Source organism: Lepisma saccharinum, chromosome 16 (genome assembly GCF_977018435.1).
Source record: "Lepisma saccharinum chromosome 16, izLepSacc3.1, whole genome shotgun sequence".
In the NCBI taxonomy this organism is placed as follows: Eukaryota; Metazoa; Arthropoda; class Insecta; order Zygentoma; family Lepismatidae; genus Lepisma; species Lepisma saccharinum.
This window is the reverse complement of record NC_139244.1, coordinates 60,915,787-60,936,458: the sequence shown is the minus strand read 5'-3', so window position 1 is coordinate 60,936,458 and position 20,672 is coordinate 60,915,787. Positions and strand designations below refer to the sequence as shown.

At 36.8% G+C, this 20,672-nt stretch overlaps 1 protein-coding gene across 1 annotated transcript in view; it reads right to left on the bottom strand.

The window, feature by feature from the left end:
- LOC146000502 (iron-sulfur clusters transporter ABCB7, mitochondrial-like) overlaps positions 1–20,672 on the bottom strand; it is a 65,142-nt gene that overhangs the window by 33,500 nt on the left and 10,970 nt on the right. The window contains exons 3-7 of the mRNA XM_083138233.1: positions 16,619–16,811; positions 13,242–13,408; positions 9,512–9,613; positions 4,026–4,202; positions 1,538–1,712 (exon numbers count right to left, since the gene is read on the bottom strand). Coding sequence (XP_082994359.1) covers positions 1,538–1,712; positions 4,026–4,202; positions 9,512–9,613; positions 13,242–13,408; positions 16,619–16,811 — 814 coding nt within the window. The remainder of the gene's footprint in view (positions 1–1,537; positions 1,713–4,025; positions 4,203–9,511; positions 9,614–13,241; positions 13,409–16,618; positions 16,812–20,672) is intronic.

The following is a 20,672-nucleotide window of genomic DNA, read 5'->3' as shown; positions in this document are numbered from 1 at the left end:
ACCACATAACTCAAAATGTGCCTCATCTAACATAAGTAATGTGTAGGTCATATAACTCAAAATGTGCCTCATCTAACATAAGTAATGTGTAGGTCATCTGTGAACTTTCCTGCAGGAGTTGACACATGGTTCTGAAAAACCGTTCGCATTGAATAACATCCTGAGGCTTAATTTCTTGTACTATTTGGAATTTATACGGGTGAAACTGGAGATCCTGATGCAAAACCAGTTTGAAGGAACACCAGGAAATACCCAACGCTTCAGAATGTCGCCATGCAGATCGTTTTGAGCTTCGAAGAACTGCAGCATGAACATTTTCAATCACATCTGGTGTACGCACAGTTCTTTTGCTCCCTCCGGTCTTCCGATTACAGGCAGAGGATGTTGCTCAAAAGGAACTGACCCACCTGATAATGGTTCGTCGATCTGGCAAATTCCCATGCAGTCCACAGTTGAAATGTCGCCTGAATATTCACTGCGTAGCAACAATAGTCATTATTTTTGAAAAACGTTTTGACAACAAAAGGCACACTGCTCAGCACTCCACCCCTCGATGACAAACAACCTAACATAACCACATACAATGGCACCTCCTACACTACTGCATGCCTCTACCTTGGCATTATGCCATTGTACTACGCAAGTCAAAATGTACTATGAACGCTGCCCCACCCTATATATGTATTAACACTAATATTAACCAAACACAGGCCAAAAGTGGCACCAAGAAAATGGTAAATGCCAATAGTCACTTACTGTAGTAGATTTCTACTAGAAAATGGTTTATCCTACAGTATTTAATGTGCAATTTGTACTCTACCAATAATACTAGGTATATCGAAATGAAGTAAAGTTTGTCCACAACCAAAAAAATAATTTCTTGTCCTTTTTTCCTTAGCTCAAGAAACTACTTCTAGTCTACTACTACAAAAATGTTGACTTTTCCAGAAACATGATAAATTTCCCTGACACATCCATGACTTTTCCAGTAAAAAGAAAATTCCCTGACTTTTCCAGGTTTATCAGAGCTAGGGATGAGCCGATATGAAATTTTGGCCAATACCGATAAAGTACCAATATAAAATTTACCGATAACAGTTATTCTACCAATCCGATATAAAATTAGAAATGTTCATTGATCTCCTTAATAAACGTGTGTTTCAAGGTGACTGCAGTGCAAAAGAAGTTGAATATTTAGACATTTACTTTTTTAGAAAGTAGAACATTGAGATTATCCATAAAAATTACAACAAAATGGCAAAATTTTGCACTAAATTATAAGATATTTATCGATATATTGGATCAGTATGATAATCGGTAATTTTACAGATAAACCGATATGTCTATATCGGACAATACCGATAAGAGTACTAATTAATCGGTCCCATCCCTAATCAGAGCACTCAGGTGTTTGCAAATCAAATGTATTGGTAAGTTTGCACCACCTGACTTGTGAACCTTGGTGCACTAAAACTTTTACACAGACTCCACACAACAGCAACAAAACTAAATTACAAAGGATGTTAATTAAACAAACCTTGAATTATCTCCCTGGCAGCAAGAACCATAATTAAGCTAAGGGAGGAGCTAAAAATTATATTTTGTCCAAAATTAAGGACGGCCAAGCTTGTACTTGTCTGGAGTGAACAATGTTCATATTTCTTCAGCACATCATCATATTGGTTTGCTTCAAATTGTTCATTGTTGAAATACTGTAAGGGAAAAGAATATTCTGTTTGAGTTTTGCCATCATATCTTGAACACAATTTTATTATAAACATCTTACCTCTAAAACCTGTTTGTCTATTTTTGTATTTTCCATCGAAAGCCAGGGAGGGTCACATGAACTGCTGAACCAATCAGCTTGGTCCAGTGCCAGGATAGCTATGATTTTTTTATTATGAAATTCCCTGACATTTCCAGGATTTCCAGTCCATTTCTGTTTTTCGATTAAATATATAATCCGTTAATTATTATGAATATTCACTTTCACTTTTTTTTTAGCAAATTTCATTCTACATGCACAAAAAGATGTGAAAATTCGTAGAATAAAATGTAAAATTACAACTGGCATCAAATGTAGTGGATGCTACAATCACGTGCATCTAGCCTTCAGGCTATGATAACTATTATTTCATCATAACAGACCTCCACAATATAAAAACAACAGAAAAAGTTAATAAAACCATACACAATTTTTCATTTTCGGGCAGATTTATAGTATCGTAGAAAATGCTGCTTTTTTGCTTACATTTATAAGTACACAGCATCAGAAGAAATTTTTGTTGCATATAGGAATTCTATAGGAAATGCCAACAAGACTAAGAACTATAAAATAATAGACGATAACCTCATCTTCATCAACCTTTCTGATAATTATGATCATATTATCAATGTACTTTAGTTATCAATCAGATATCTGGACTGCAAGTTTTACTTTGATATTCTTTCTAAAATTAGTGAATTATAAAAGTGAAAATTTATTACAGAAATTCGAAGGAACCATAATTTTGCACAAGACTGAGAATCATAAGAACAAAAGAAGCAAGTTTCCGAACTGAATATTTTTTGGGAGTGGAATCACAAGAACCGAATCCAGAAGTAGAAGTGAACTGTTTGATCATTTTGCAACTTTTTCTCTTGCAGACTCCAAAATGCACGTAAATCCCAGACAATCTGCAAAATTCCCTGATTTTTCCCTGACAAGCCAAATTCAATGACATTTCCCTGTTTTTCAGATTTTCCAGATGCGTAGCAACTCTGCGTGGTGAGGGAAAAGTCTCGTGGTATTCTGCGTTGCCAAATTTTTCATTTAGAGTCGTTTTCGAAACGGGTGGCACTCTCAACAAGGCAAAGCCTAATGGTTGCCGCCACATAGCAAGTTTGTTTGTTCTTTGTCCAGTTGGGCTTTATTATACAATGCTCTATCCTGGGAATCTCTGAAGCAAGGCAGCACATAACGGTAGAGAAGGGGAGAAAGTGAGTGAGTGGAGTGAAGCAATATATTTATATGCAAACAGTTCATGGCTGCAGTTGCTTTTCCCCCTCCCTGCCTCTCCTTCAAATGCGAGCAAAAAGTGCATGTTGACAGCAAAAGGTGTAATGTATGACTGGACAAAAATCAGGCATGTAGCAACAACGCTTTTACTCCTTGAAACTCCCACAACTGGAGGTGAAAAGTCTGGGTTTCCTGAAGTTTGTTCTTTGGCCAGTCGGGCTCTAATATACAATACTCTATTCCAGGAATCTCTGGAACAATGCAGCCCATAACAGTAGAGAAGGATGAAGCAATACACACTTAAGCAAACAGCTCATAGCTGCAGTCGCTTCTCCCCTTCCATGCAATTACGTTCCCTCGCATGCATTCATTGGTCAAGTCATCTCGAATCACTACTTGCGCAGATACTTGTTTTCATTCTCTCTCTCCAGAGATTCCCGGGACAGATTATAAAGTAGTGAATTTACTGTACATAGTTGCCTTCAAGCGCTATTACGAACATTTCTCTTTCAACTTTTCTTGGCACCCTACATTGTCTTTCACAACCACCTTGATACTTCATTACATGATAATTATACAGGGTGGGCACAAAAACTGGCCTGCCTCATCTCACTTGGTCTAAAATTAAACTTTCTCCTAAATTAATGTGCTTGAAAAACATGCAACTACCAAGGGAAGGGTGATGTGACATGGCCAGATGAGGATAGGAGTGGAATGGTTAAATGTAGAAGAAATAATAGTTTGAGAATGTCTGACAACATGAGGCGGGCTGGTTTTTCTTGTCCAACCCTGTAGAACAAGCAGAAATCATTGAAAATTAACCAGTTTTAAACACAACTATTTGGAATGTCCTGACTACTCGGGATCCTGAAAATTCAGGACATCATTTCCCGAAGTCAAGATTGGGATTGTTTTTTTTTTTCCTCGATCCCGGTACAGACTTTTCAGGATTCCGCACAATTCCTACTGAAGACATTAAATTTAAGAATGAAGCTAATGTTAAGGATCATATCTTTGATCGACTTACCTTCACAGTTTCATAGTTTATCAATGAATCCAGAGCTTTGTTTCCAGCTTCGTTTTCAGCTTTATTCATATGTATCCTGAACTGGGTCCTCCACTGGGTAATCAGCAAGGTGAACACTGTGTAAATAGATACACAACTAACTGCAACACAAGAGTATATGAGACCACATTTGAAGCCCTGTAAGTGGAAGAAACAAGCAGAGTTAGATTATCAAAGCATGCAAGTTTAAGTCAACTTTCTGTTTCTGAATCCACATACATATGATTTCTAAATTTTCATATTCACTGTTGGACAAAGAAGTAAGAAAGTTTTTCTTAATTGGACTCGTTAATATTTCAAAACAAACAAAAAAGCTAAACTGGCAATATTTGCATGTCACTATTAACTAGAAACTTGTACTATTACTTCTTAGGGGTTTCTATTGAAATAACAGAACACCTTTCGTGACATAAATTACGTTGTAAGTATGTCTTGAAATCAAAAGAACAACTTGATAAAAACAGAAACAAAAAAAGAAAGGTATCTGCTAATAAAAGGTAAAATCTAAAGTTCCTCATGCATATAGCACCATGCCATGAAGGCAAATTTAGGAAATGTGGCAGGGTGGGCTAAGGCTCCACACATTCTTGATCTCTGCTATTGTGGAAGTGACGTGATCAGCACCATGCTCCGGCCATCTTTACCCCCAGGTACCCACTGATTTGAGGCTGGGTGAGCCCCGGAGCTACTTTATGCAGGGAGAATACTGGAAAATTTCAGACCTTAGATCACGCACCCCAGGGATCGAACCTGGGTTTTGCATGTGGCAGTCAGACTCCTGTGGCTCCCATTCCTTTCAAGAGAAAAAGAATCTATATTTCCCAACTAATTTGAGTCTTTTTTTTTTCTGAAGCAATTCTGTAAAATGTAATTTAGGGATGGACCAACATTAAAGTTTTGCTGATAAGGATAAAGTATTGATATAGAATTTATTGATATTAATAACCAATATTTTACTGTTTGGATACAAAATCTTGAATTCCATGAATAATGAGTTCATTCACCTTCTTAACTAACCAGGTGATGCTAATGGATCTTGCCTTCTAGAACAAATTCCATATTTAGACTTTCCAGCCACAGACCTCCAGATACCAGACCGGAAACGTGAGCCTTTTTATATGGGTCAACTTTAAGCCAAAAATTTCGAAGAGGGGGTGATACTATCATGGCGGCGAGCATGCCTTCATTTCTACTTGTGACAACTATTTTGAAGATTGTGAGTCATTGCACCACACAAAATTGTAATAGTTATAATTTCTTCACAAAAATGAAAACTTAACAGGCTCTAATGTGCACCTCCGCCATATTTCTAGCCCCACGATTTTGCGCAGTTTCAAACAAAAGCTCATCATTTTTAGTCTGTAATTAGAGGTCTGTGATTTTGGCCCTATTTTGACATTGAACACGTCCATTTGTCGCATGCGCACTTCCGTCCATGGTCTCAGCTAAGGTAGGAAAACAGTATGTTGATATTTCGACTGATTTCGAGATTTTTAGCTCCTGTTATTTTAACCCTCCACTTGCAAGAACCCTGACTCATTTTCGACGCATTAACACTTGTATCCTACTTCTATTTCATGTGTAACGCAAACAAAGAACTTAACCTTAGTGCACATGAGTGACTTGTTTCATGCACACACGACAACATATAGCAATTCCTCGGCATCCAAAACCCTAAAATCTCTTAACGCAGGGTTGGCAAAAGTTATGGTTTTAAAAGAAACAAATAAAACAGTTTTTGTGTTTTAAACACATTCTAAATATTTTAAACAGTGTTTTCACTACAAAAAACAAATTTTAAACAAATAAAACATGATTGCAACACAATATTGACATTAACAACTATGTGCAGTGCGCCCAATCAAACTGTTTCATACATATAACATTCAATTTTAAAAATTGATTGATTGATTTGCTTTACTTTACATCACTTTTGTGCCACTTTTGGCTAATTTGCGAAGATGGGATGAGTGATGACATGATGCAATTGATGAATGGACACTCACAAGCATCCATGCCCAGGCTGGGATTTGAACCCGGAACCTCTGGCATAGTAGCATGTTGTGCTAACCACTCTGCCACGGGGGACAGCTCAATTTTAAAAATGTTTGAACACTTGTAAAATAAAACATAGCCAGATGTTTTCAATGTGGCCTATGGATACTCATTACGATATGTTTCTTTGTTAACTGAACAGCCTATACATATTCAGCCACTGAACAGATTTCTGTGCAAAGTAAACAAAATTATGGGCCTACGAGCTGAATGAAAATACAAAGTCACAAAACATGCAAATAAACACAGACTATCAATCAAATATCAAGAATCAAAATGTGTTTAAGCGTGTCTTAAGAAACATGTCTAAAACAATGTGTTTTTGAAGCTTCGAACATCTGTAAAGAAAAAAAAAAGTCATCTTTTAAACATTTAAAACAGGTTCAACTAAACATTTCTGTTTTAAACATACCAACCCTGCTTAAAACTGCTTCTGGGAACTACATGTTCTGCAATGAATGGGACCATGCAAAACAAAGTGTCATATGTCTTTACATTATCAATGGATAGAGGCACATATTTTTGGTAAATAAAAAAGCAAAATTTCGGTATAAAAACTGAGTCAATTTCGGGTTCAAAAGCGGTAAATAAAATAAAATATTGGTGTTATAGCGGTGAAAAATTGGATCAAAAGTGGTATATAAAAAGACATTTTGGTTTCAAAATTGTGAATATAATGCTAAATTTTATTTAAAAACTACACTTATTCCACAGAATTAACATTTCACTTCTAATAACCCATTTATGTAGTTATCCGAGTATTAAGTTTATTTCTGTGTAAAGGAGTCAATTTTTGTTTCTGCAACATAACAGCAGAATTAATCAATTTTCCGGGAATTGCATAACTCTCAGGATAATTCAGACCTCAGAAGGTGCCGCATCGGTGAATAAACCCTAAATTTCGTGTTTAAGAGTTAATTTCGCTTTTTCCAGTTCATTTCGCAATATTTCGTGACAAGACATGATCACAAAATGCATCTCACACCTTTCAAAAACATGAAAAATTAACACTACAATGTGTTTTTTCAAATTTCGTTTTTTCGTCAAAAACGAAATATGCATGCCCCTATCAATGGAACTTCTCAAGTACAAACAATTCACAATATCAGAGTATCGTGAAACTGACAACATACAGTTACCATTATTGCTGGAAAAAAAATTGAAAAAAATAATGCAAGCCATTATAAAAGGGGAATCTACTACATTGTACAGGCATCTGATTTAGATAATCAAATATTAAAACAGAAACATGCTGTTGATCACAGCATCCCTAAGTTTATATACGAAGCGCATCCGGAAAGTAAGTTCTGAATTCATACCGAAGAGACACGCGACACGAGAATTTCACACGGAAGAGACATGGTGCACACAAAACGCGGCAAGCTACACTTGTTTCTTTGCTCAATTCGCATGATGGTACTGATATAATTGCATTAATCAGTTTATTAGTGACCCGAAAAAAACATAACAAGAGACATTGTTACATGTAAATTGCTTTCTAAAATTTGTGCAAGTTATTGAAACTCGGGAGAGGCATATTGTGCATGAGAAACGAAGAAATAATATGCGCTGACCTCAAACTTTATATGCTATACTTTCCAGCCTGAATAAAGGGAATACCTAAACACTAGAGAAATGGATCTCAACCTTCGTGAAACCTTGCCCCGTTTTCTTTTTTTCTTCTTCTTTTTCTTTAAGTCAATGCCCTTAGCCCAAGAATTTTCCTCGTAAATACCTTTCCAGCATTTAAGATTTTATGCCATACTACTCTGTTGGATGGGGCCTTATTGGGGTGCACCTCCCCCCACACCCACCTTGTCTGGTTGACAGCTCCATCCCCTTTTAATTGCTTCCATACAGACAAGAAAAAATGATAATTCAATATATTTTTACATGTGATATTTAGAGGCTCATCAAATGTGCCAGTCCTGCCTGGCAGGTTCATTGCATCGCATCTACAGTTCAAAGTAACATTTGTCAATCAAGACAAAATTTCTTGACATTTCCCGACCTTTTTTGACCTCTGAAATTCTCCGACTTTTCCCGGTTTTCCAGGTCTGTCGCCACCCTGTTTTACCTTAGTATCAATCAAACCAGGAAAAATTGTTCATAGATATTTGAAACCCTCACCCGATTTGTCCATACCTTTCACAAAGTTCTCCATAAGTTCCAATTTAATGTTCAAAGGAGAAAGAAATACATTTTGAAGATCAACTAAAGGCTTAAATTTTACATTATATTGCCCTGTAGTGAATTCATTTCTTCCCGGCTATTCTGTCACTTTGTATTGTTGTTGAGTATCACCGCTGTCTCACAGACACAGGAAACAAGAACGTTTAGTAAATCCACTCTGCATACCAAGTAGAAGACTAATTACTTCAAGGTCCACACAAATATGACAACTACAGTTCACATATAATGGCTTACAGAATATGGCACATCTCATAAGTTTCCTTCATTGCTACAGAATGTGCTACAGGTATAGAGGGAAATTTATTGCCATTGTGTAACAAAACAGCCTTTAAAACTCATTTTAGAAGCATCAATAAATAAACGCCACTCTTCAGTATTAAGTGTGATACCTAATTTTGACATCAGCCCATTTAAGTCACTGCAAGCACAAACACCAGAATCTGTGACTGTGAAATATGTCAACAAAACATTATTTCTGTTTCTAAACAGTGAAACTTTTGTAGCCTGATTCAACAACTTCCATTAATAAATAAATTAGATAAGACAAGTGAGGAGGCAGTAGGTATAATGCATGTAAACCTAAGAAGCGTTGACTGTATTCAATCTATATGAATAGCTATTAATAAAATATGAGAACATTAAAGTACTCAGAAACCAGACATGATGGACAAAATCTGATTACATATTCGTAATCAAGCGTAACAATCTAGGTAATAATTATCATTCTGTTTGTCTGTACAGAAAGCTGTGTTGACATGTGTTACCAATACAATAACAATGAATGTCCCATTCCATTTTAAAAACAAGAGAGGTCTGGATGCAATCATACACTGAGATTTGGTAAGAACAAAAGATATTATTAGAATAATTAAATCAAGAAGACTTAGGTGGGCAGGCAATATGGTATGAATGGGAGGGGAAAGAAGAGTTTACAGGATTCTTGTTGGGAAACCTGATGGTAAGAGACCTGTATGAAGGCCAAGACGAAGATGGAGGGATTACGTTGAGATGGACCTAAAGGAAATCGGTAAGGATGGAAAAGATTGGACTGATGTTGCCCAGGATAGGGACAGATGGAAGGCTTGTGTTTCTGCACCCATTAACCTTCAGGTTCAAGAAGACTAGAGAGTTAATTAGATAAGAACAAATAGTACACAAAATATTCTAAATCTACAACAAAATAGCATCACAATACTCACAAGTACTGTACTGACAAGAGCCAACTCAAAGATTGTAGGCACTATGTTGAAAACCATGGCAGTCAGCACAAAGTTTATTCCACGGCTCCCTCTGTCTATTGTCTGCAACAAGACAAGATCAAACATAACGTTCAGTCAAACTGTTAAGTTGCACATGTGAAAAGTATATATCAAACAACAGAAAGCCAGTTGTGTCCAAAAAAATAGGAAAATGTAAGGTAAAGTTCCCCGTGCATATACAGGGTGATTCAGAATTCCTATTACACACTTCTAGGGGTTGTGGAGGGGACTTAGTAGATCAAGTTTTGATAAGGAACCCATGTGCGGAAACATACAGTTTTGGTACTACACAGATGACAAGATCACACAATTTCAAATCTCCTGCTCTGCATACAGGCGTTGCACAGCTCTACCATTACGTCCAGCTTCGCCGTAAATTAACAACATATCGGTGTTCTTGGCAAATGTGTATGCAACCATACTGTACTGTCTTCCGCAACAACTGAGTAGCAACTGGCGTGAACGTCAAAGCACACCGGATTGTAAACAGAGGACATTGGAAGCAGCACACATGACATCAGGTGACTGAAGACGTCACCCTCTGTCAATGTGAGTTGCCTACCATGAAGCGTGAGACATGAAATTATGTGATCTTGTCATCTGTGTAGTACCTAAATGGTACGTTTCCGGACATGGGTTCCTTCTCAAAACTTCATCTACTAAGTCCCCTCTACAACCCCTAGAAGTGTGTAATAGGAATTCTGAATCACCCTTTAGCAGCATGTCATGAAGGCAGATTTAGGGGTTATGGGGGTAGGGCCCCACACATTCTCGATCTGAGCCACCTTGGAGGTAATGTGATCAGTAACATGCTCCAGATGCCTTTACTAATAACTAATAATAGCACAAACATAATAGAATAGACATGTTGATTAAGTCTTTGTAGCTGCTATAAAATGCACCTCCATCCTGAAAATATTTTCAATATAATATTTGCAGCATGCTGCATCCACTCTGAAAAAATTCAATTTGAAAAATTTCAGAAATATTTATGTTTTAACCAGACAAAAATCACCAAAAGTACCTTCTTTTATCCAAATTTTCATATAGAACGTGATCCATCTTCACGGCTGGACAGTTTTATAAGACATGATGAAGCGTGAAGAGGAGAGCTTCAACTTGTGAACGATGAACTTTTATCTGACTGAGGTCTGTCCAAAATTTGGATAACAAAACAGGAACATATCTGTTGACACTTTGGATTGAAATTACAATGTTAATATCACATTTCATTGATCAACTTTTTTCATTTAATATGTCTCGCACCTACATCAGTTTTGGACTCTTAACATTACAAATAACTATTTTGGAGATATACAAGGTAATGCATAAGTTGCTAATGCTTTTGCAACAAGTGTAAGGTTGTGAGATCGCCTTAAGCAAAAAAAATTATGAAAATTTGACATTTTAGGATCCTGCACACATATGTTTTCAAGCACACTTCCTCGAATTTCAGATGATTTCCTATTTATCCAATTGAAAGACCTATTTTATTGTGCAAATTATGTGGTGCTTACAGGCCAAAACCAAGTGTTAGGTAATAATCAAAATTTATTATTGATAACAACTCATTTCAATCAGTTTCCAAATTCAACTGTACTTAGGGTAATACTAACAAATGAAAATGATATTACAGGAAATAAAAAGCACACTTAATTCAGGAAATGCATGTTACTTTTCTCTTCATAAACTTTTATCTTCTTGTATAATATATAAGAAACTAAAAGTTAAAATATACAAAACAATAATTTTGCCTGTAGTATTATATGCATGTGATACTTGGTCCCTTACATTAAAAGAGGAACATAAATTAAGAGTATTTGAGAATAAAATCCTTACAAAAATATTTCAACCTAAAAGATATGAGGGAACAGGTGAGTAGAAGTTACATAATATAGAACTACATAATTTGTATTCATGTCCGGATATTATTAGAATAATTAAATCAAGCAGACTTAGGTGGGCAGGCTATGTGGCACGAATGGGAGAGGAAAGAAGAGTTTACAGGATTCTTGTTGGGAAACCTGATGGTAAGAGACCTGTACGTAAGAAGGCCAAGATGAAGATGGAGGGATAATGTTGAGAAATTGGTAAGGATGGAAAAGATTGAATTGATCTTTCCCAAGATAGGGACAGGTGGAAGCATGTGTTGCTGCAGCTAGAGAGTTAGTTAGTTACATTTTTCAATTTCAAAAAAGGTAAAGTGCTCCCCTGTGCTTAGCACCATGCCATGAAGGCATATAGGGGGTGTGGGGGTAACGCCCCACACTTTCTTGATCCGGTCCTGAGTGGGGGTGATGTGATCAGCATCCCGCCCCTGACCGCCTTTACCCCCCAGGGTTTCCCCCAGGTACCCATGTCATTCAATGCTAGGTGGGCACCAGGGCTGCTTCCGTTAGAAAAGTTCCCAGATTTGAACCGGTCGGGGATCGAACACAGGACCTTGGAGCATGGTAGTCAGATGCGTTACCGACTGAGCCACCAGACAAGACTAAAATTAAGAACATATCCTGAGGTAAAAGAGGATGCTGGGTCACCCTACTGAAACAACTACTGCAAAAATAATAAATAAAGAGCAACATAAAGAATAAAATAATAACTTACTAACACACCATGCCACTATTGCACTACTAAACAACCCATACCATTCTTATTTATTTCCTTGTCCAGAAAGAGATATGAAGTACTATGTAAAACCAAGTTCATCAAAGAAACCACACTCCACCCTGATATGGTTAATAAGCCATTTCACTCAGGTGATACAGTGTAATGATGAGATAATTACTGGATCCTTTTTGTGTTATATGCTTATTAATTAATTTAATTAGGCCGGCCGGTTTTTAGTTTCATGTGTTTTGGTGATGTTAGTGACATTTATATTAATGTGTATGCAACTTTCGTGAATATCTATGTATTGCTGTACGTTTGAATTCTTGGCCGTTGGGGTAGGCGGGTGTGTTGCTGGACAGCCGACCAGCGGAAGTTTCCTGTCATTAGCAGTTTAGGTCATTAGCGGGACCTATAAATTGGAAGGGAATGGAGCAGTTGGCTCTCAGATGTTTGGCATAGTACAGCAAGGTAAAGAGGTGTCTTTCTCTATGGACGGATGGGAGAATTTTGATTCTATGAATCTAGTGAGGACTCTAACTTTCTTTGTTTCTTTCTTGTAATACACACACTTGCTGTCTTTACATTACTTCAATTGTTCATTTCATGTGGGAAACCGGGTACACACGCACACATACCTTCGGCCACCATTTTTGTTACTGAAGGGTTATTTCTCTTTACTCGTGAAGCTGGTGGCTACACGAGTCTACACACTCTCCTCGGGATGGGGGGACAGGGCACACAGAGATGGAGGTTTTGTGAATAACAGCCAAGTTTTAACTTGTGTAAATAATATAATATGAATAAACCTGCACATCAAAAGGAAAATGCGAGTTACATTATGATTTGAAGAAATACCTGTCTATTGCCAATAATTATATCCACAGAACTTCAGATACTGCATGTTTTTTGAACCTAGGGACAAGGTTTTAAAATGTATGGGTGTGTATGTTGAAGGTGTGAGGTGTGAAGCAGCTAAAAAAAACAGAAACCACACCTATACAACAGTGTGGTAGAAAGTAAGTCATTTTCAATTCTAGATTGTTAACTATGAATAACATACCTTTGACAGAGCACCAGTTTGCCTGTTCAGGTGAAAGTTGAGGTCCAGATTGTGAATATGAAGGAACACATTCTTTGCTATCTTGCGTATAGAATGGTGAGCAACCTTTGCAAACACTGCATTTCGTAATTCATTAAAACCTGCTGCTCCTGCACGAGCAACGCCATCTGGGGGAAAAAAGTTGGTAATTAAGCAAGATAACATAAATTTGTTTCAATAAATATATATAGTCTAGAGATAATAGCTTGATTAAATACAGGGTGGTCCAAAAAGAACTTTACAAATTTGTAAGTGTATAAAAATGTATTTGGAAACGTTACAGGACTGGTTGTTGTGTCATTTTGTTAGGAAATACACAGTGTTTGACTAGTGTAGTGGAATAGTACCGAATTCCACCACTGCAAGCACCAGCGGCAGTTCCATTAAAAATGGCTGCTTTCACAGGTCAAGAGCAAGCTCACTGTTTTTTGGTTTGAAAGCCGCATCCATTTCCAACAAGATGGTGCACTACCTCACTAAAGTCTGCAATATCCTCAATAACAGATTTCTGCTTACTTCCAATAATCCTCTATTAGGTTGTTGCCAACCTCAATACCTTCACACTAAATCAGTGCGAAAACTGAAGTGGTGTGGCATGTGTCAGCACATGATAGTTTGATTTCACGTTGTCAGCGAGGATGTTGTGGGTTGAAGGGACACAGAGGGGCTGGCCTAGAATCCATAGCAGAGGTGTTCATCATCTGAATTTCGACCCTCATGAGTGCAGACCTCACACTCCAGATGACTTGTGACGGTGAGGGAAGGTGAGGGCAGGCTGTGAGGGTAAGGATGAGGTCAAGTCATGGGAGGGGGGTGGAGGTTGATTTAAAATGAACACTTCTGCACAAGAGAAGAAAAACGTGAAAATTTTAAAAAATCACCTGTAAATATGTATTTTATTTTATATGTAGTGTAGACAATAAGATGCAAACAATGCATGAACCTTGCCTAATGTCCACGTAATCTCTCCCTCGAACGACCAGCTCAACAGGGAGGCCATGTACCTCCCTGGTATATAAGCACGGGAGCAATTACGTGGGGCCTCTCTTTTGTTAGTTCACACTTTAGCTATCGGACTAGTGGTCGTAGCAATCCAGGACTATGCAGTGCTCACGGCAGTGTCTTCACGTTAGGCAAGGTGAGTGAGTGACACTGTGCCATCTGCGTACAATCCCTTATCTTCCATGTCATGTTAATAAATCACATGTTAAGAGAGTATTGGTCATTGTGATTTACTACTTGCTTTATCCCGGTACAGTCTCTACTCTCCCAGAGGATACGTGGTTAGCAGTGCTACAGGATGCGAGGACCTAGTGTTGTCTTGTCCCATAGCAGATGCCATTCTCTTGGGGAGAAGAGAGACTAAAGTAGTGTGCAATAAAATGTGACTGGCTCCTACCATGTCTTTCCGCCACTCCCCCCCCCCCCCCCAGCAACAATGCTTCATTGAGTTGCTGTTTTACTCTCCCTCTGCATTTTGCTGCATAACCCAGAATTTTTGAACGAGGTGAAAAGCGCATACAGTGTGTTTTGGGATGGCATAACTTTTAGAGACATTGAATAAAACTCTGGAATGTGTGACATTGAAGTATAGATCCACAACACTGTGACATGCACATTATGTCATTAGTTATTGAGACGATGAATATGATTCAAGAACTTGGTTAATCAAATTAAATCTATCAGGTTACTTCCATTATCTATAATAGTAATAATAAATTATAACACTTTCAAACCCCAATTTAATTTAATTAATAAACCCCAGTTTTAAAACGTCACTTATCTCAAGGGTTGTTTTTAGCACAAGACGACAAAAAAATAATCCTTTGGAACTGAACTTTCACACCCGGTAGGGGATAAGATATACGTTTTGTACTTTATTTTTTACATTTAACATTCCTTTCTTCCACTTTTGGCTAATCATGACGATGAGGATGAGCGATGATTAGATGAAATTGAAAGGCACGCTTCACAAATAATACACATGCCGATATTTGAACCCGGGAACTTTGGTGGCAAGTCCGGAAGTCGGCCGGCCACTCCTTGAGCTTGGCCACTGAGCAGCCAAGATGTATATTTAATTGTTATTAAGTGACAGGGCATCCTCAAGTAAAACATTGCTATACTGTGCTCATTGACAAATAGAATGTTTTTTGCACATTGTAGGCTGCATGGATTATTTTATTGTCATAAATTGGCAAGACTGTTAGGACACATGTGTTTTGCTTGCAGAAGGTTTTAAGTTTTAAGATTTCCACCGAAGTTATTAAGTGTTCACAAGGGCAATTAATTCACAGCTGATGCCACGAGCCAACATTTTGTGTAAAAATTATTTAAAATACTCACATTCGTGTGCGTAGTACAAAATAATTCACATTTCACTAAATACCTAATAACATATGTTACTTCTGTGAAATGCTACTGGGACATTACACAAAAAATGGTATTACTTCATGTGAATAACAAAATGAATGAATCTGAAAATTATCCCTTGCATTAAGGTTTAAATGTTTGTGAATGCAAGTAATTTGAACATTTCACCAACAAAATTTTTTAACATATGTAGCCTAAATGCTTCCCACACAAATGAAGCTAAACTAAAAGCATCACACACGTAACAAATTTTTGTTGATGCTCTTCATGCACTCAGTCTGTCATCAAACTCAAGTTGTTTTCTTTCATTTGTTAGCAGACACCAGAAAGTACTTCATAATAATATGAAGTTCATCATGAATATTTTAATCAAATCAAATGTCTACACCATTACATTTTGTGTGTTTAATGTCACAAACATAATGGTGGAATGCCTCTACTCTATTTAGTCTTTAAAAGTTCCTTTACAAGCAAATAAAGTAAAAACCATAATGCATAACAACAAAATATCACAGTTCTGTTTTCAGTTGTTGACAGATACAGTTAAAAAATTACACTAATAAATACAAATAAGAAAAATAAAAATAGTCTGAGATGAAAGTCAGTTCACCGTCGTCAACTTGTATAATTTTAAAAATCAGGTAAGAGAATACTTGTTACAAGAAAAATATTTTTAACTATTTCATCTTATTTAGAATTGTGGTGAAGCAAAGAATACATATTATCTTTATACTTAAATTATTTGTAGAACTTTCAATGCCAGTGAAATATTAGGGTCATCTCTACTTATTTTCCAAAATCAAATTATAAGTATGCTGTATAAAGAAAAATGGAACTTTATGTGAAATTACTAGCAAAGTACTACTAATCAAGACAAAAGAAAAGGTTTAAACATTTCAAATTTTCATTCTTAATACTTGCTTTGAGGAGGATGAACTCCATAGTATGTTGTTGTGATTACTCACATCCAATCAGAAGAGTTGTAGCAAATGTGAGTACAGAACTTGAAGGGTCTGCAAAATTCAACACTTCTCCTCCCTGAGTGTTTAAATGGTCTACAGAGTATTTAAAAATGAATGGCACCATTACGTTCATTACTTTTGCTCCGATTAAAAGTCCCAGTGACAAAAGAACTCTTTGTTTGGTTGCTGGATCATCCTGTAGGGTATAAATAGGTAAATATCACATACAAACAATTTGTTGAATACAAAATACGAACATTTCAACATTTATATTCGTAACAACTGAATACAATTCTTGTGCAGCCCAAATTATATGCAGACACTGAACGGAACTTGAGTGGGTTTTAAGCGAAATACAAAGTACTGTTCTCGGTGGGAATTAAACTTGGATTCCTATAACCACAAGACTATTGAAAAAGGTTCCAAATGGAACAGATTTATATGTATGTAGTAAAAATATGCTAAATATGTAAATACATATTTAGTTATTTTTACCAAAATATGAAATTAAATATGGACTTAAAATTGTAAAAATTTACCTCTTTAATAAAGTTTTAAAACAATTAATTGTGCTTCTCTCGGCATTGTAACTATTACCGTGCCTGACTTGAGGAGAAACCAGAAGGAAATCCCGTATATGGCACTGCTGTCAGGCATGCAACTAGAAGCGAGGGTGGGGTTAGCAATGGGCTGCTCGACTTGGGACTCTCTTCCATTGCCAAAATAACATTTGTAACAACTAGGAGCCGATGTTTGAGCCCTCAATCTTTATTGTTGACAAGTATTGTAAATCAACAGGAATTTCAAGTGTTTTACGATTAAAAAAAAAGCAAACAGTTGGGAGGTGTAATAAAAAATCTAAAAAATAAAAAAAAAACATTATTGTTCGGATAACAGAAAACTTGTAATTAAAGCAATTAGAGGGTAAATAAAAAAGGTCATAAACTTTCATTTCTTTAACATCGCTTCAGACAGCGCCAGTTATTCGCAAGAAATTCACCCAACTCTTTCAGTCACACAGGAACTAGCAGTTATTCCACGAATATAGAGTATATTTTGAGAAATGTTCTGAAATATGAGTCAAAACACAATATATATGTACAAATATGGAACATAAAAACTTAATTTTTCGAGTCTACATGCCATGATGTGCAAAGATAACAGAAAAATATAACTGATTTCAGCTTCATACATAAATATGTATTTACATATAAATCCATTCCCTGATCCCAACACTTGAATTTAGAGATTTATGCTCAATAGTACATAGAAATAAGGCAAAAGTAGTACATAATAGCAGGAAAATTTCTGAAGACATACAAATTGCAGTTTCCTGGAAGCATGGCCTTGAACATACTGAAAGTGCCCATTAATCCAGCATGTGCTACCAATGCAAGCAGTGTACTTCAAAATGTTGCAAATGAGATAAAAATTGACAGATTTGTAATTGAATATATTAACTTCCATGTAAATCAATTTAAAACATCTCCAACAGCTTGAATTATTTTTCCCACATACCATAGGTTAAAAAGAGTGCTATGAATTAAATATCAATTTATCCAGGGACCAGGGACAAGGTGTGAAAATGGGATTACTGAAATGCAATAAGAAAAGTTACATGATATGTATTACTTCAGTTGAGAATAATTTTTTCTTACTTTATACAGAAGTATGTTTCTCCAGTACTACTGAAGTAAAATACAGTGCCTTTCATTGTCGAGTTATCTGTGGAGTGACGGCTAGCGCAACAGGCAGTGGAATTGCATCTACCTGCATTTAGACCCACAGCTGCATGCTGACCTTGGCACTGGACGTGTCAGTGCTTCAGTATTAAGATAGCTGGTGTCCAGTTTGCAGGTATTTGTGAAGTGTTAAGGTGTTAACAAGTGTTTTAGATTGTTTTGTTTTAGTTGCATATTACTGATGCTCTTCTGCAATCTAATAATGTTACGCTATATGCACAATTTAAAACAACAAATTCTTGTAGAGAAATTAGAAGGAATTTTGCAGCGGAATTACCAGATGTTCCTGTTCCACACAGAGACAGTGTTAGTTTTCGAAATTTAGGGAAACAGGGTCTGTTCTTGATAAGAAGTGAAGGGTGAAATGGTGTGCTTGCTGAGGAGAAACTAGATGACGTTGGAGTACACTTCAAACATATTCCTCAAAAATCCCTCCAGCACCTTGCACAAGAAAGACATTTCCACGATGTCTGTGTGGTGAGCTAGCAAGCTTTGAAACCTGAAGCCATGCATAAGAATTTAAAGAAAACATCAGTAGAGAAATTGAAGCAATTTCAGAAGAGGAAGTGATACGTGTCAGTGAAAAGTTCCTTAAAAAATGTTGTAAATGTGTGGAAACAGGAGGACTACATTTTCAACACCACTTTTAACAAGGACATGCTCATTTTAGTTGTGCCTATCAATGTAATTGTGTGAGCTTATTTCATTGCACAGCTAGCGGTTCTAGTTCACTGGATATTGCATCCAGTTTGGCAGTAGACGCACTCTCACTGCCCGGCATGCTAGCCATCACTCCATGGACAACTCGACTGTGAAAGGCACTGTGCAAATGCTGTGACACAGGAATGGCATTATTACAATATGGTGATGACAGCTTGAGATGGATATATATTGACGTTAACGTCCTAAATAACAAGTCTCACAAAGCTGTCTGACAAATTTTATGTCACAATGAATATTTTTCAGCACTGCCTAATTTGACAGGAAGTTAATATATTAAACAGTAAGTTTTTAGGAAGCTACGTGCCAAATTTTACATAAATCTAGACATTGTTCAACATTTTCTTTAATGCGTTGGTAGTGGCGGCCATTTTTCTATATGGAAGTAGTAGCATACTTTGGATCTACACGGACTTTTTAAAAGTTTAATGACGTGCTTACAGTAAGCTATGTACCAAATTTTTCTGCTATTTTTGTACAATTTGCCTGGAGAAAACCCACCACTAACTTCATCACAATGTGTGTACAAATCAGAGTTGTATGCAAGATTTGAAAGCAGGTTTGAAACCATGCACATTAAAGAAAAAAGGTAGTCTGTCCTTTTGAAAACACTGCAGCGATCAAGACTTTGCAAATTAAATGGCACAAGAAATCAATTAAATTTCCGAAGTATACCAGTTTAATAAAACAATGGATGTCTTTTTCCACCAAAATAATTTAGAAAAATTCAAGATAAAAATTCAAGAAACACATTAAGATTATTTTGAAAGTTCCATCTAAGCTTTTTTTTTGTTTCTTTCTTCCATTTACCTTGCTGAATTCTATTCTGTTTTCTGCATGGAAGAAGGTGCTATCGTTGCATGTGACATAATACAGTGTCAACACCCTTAACTCCCAGCTCAGTAGCCAAGAAATTTAAGGCTTAGCTGGACCTTTGGCAGATGGCCAGGGAGCTGTTTCTTAAATTTCCTCTCCTTTCTGAAAACTGTTGTGATATTCCAAAATCTGAAAAATTATGTATGCTTAAAATTTCTCATAAAACATTCACATAAGTTATCATGTCGTGTCATGCCAAAGGTGTGATTCGAACCTGGGACCCCTGGCATCATAGCTCGATAGTCTGATCACTTCGCCAAGGGGTCCGGCTGAAGCGCTGGAAGTAACTTGTTACAAACATATCACACCAGCGACCTTCAGTGGATCTTTAAACTTTGCTGACATGGGAATCGAGAGGAAATCTTATGAAATAAAGTAAAGTCAGCTTTATGCAAAAAGTACAGTTAACGACAGGATGGAACTGGTTCAACGGCTTTAACGATCTGAAATTTGAATCCCCTTTAAATAGATCGCGATAACAGATCTCCCCCAGTTGTAGTCCAAAAGTTATAGAGCAAACTGTGGTTGTCTCCAAATTATAGATTGAATATCGGTGCTACACTAGAGTTAGAAGCGGGGAGTTGCGCTCCCTAAAGACGTCTCATTTCAGGACCATGCCTTATTTACCAAATCAGCAGAGGATGATCATCTCTACAGGAATCTACAGGTAAACAAACATCCTTTCTATTGCTATCTTGTCCCCGCCCTGTCCAGTCAAT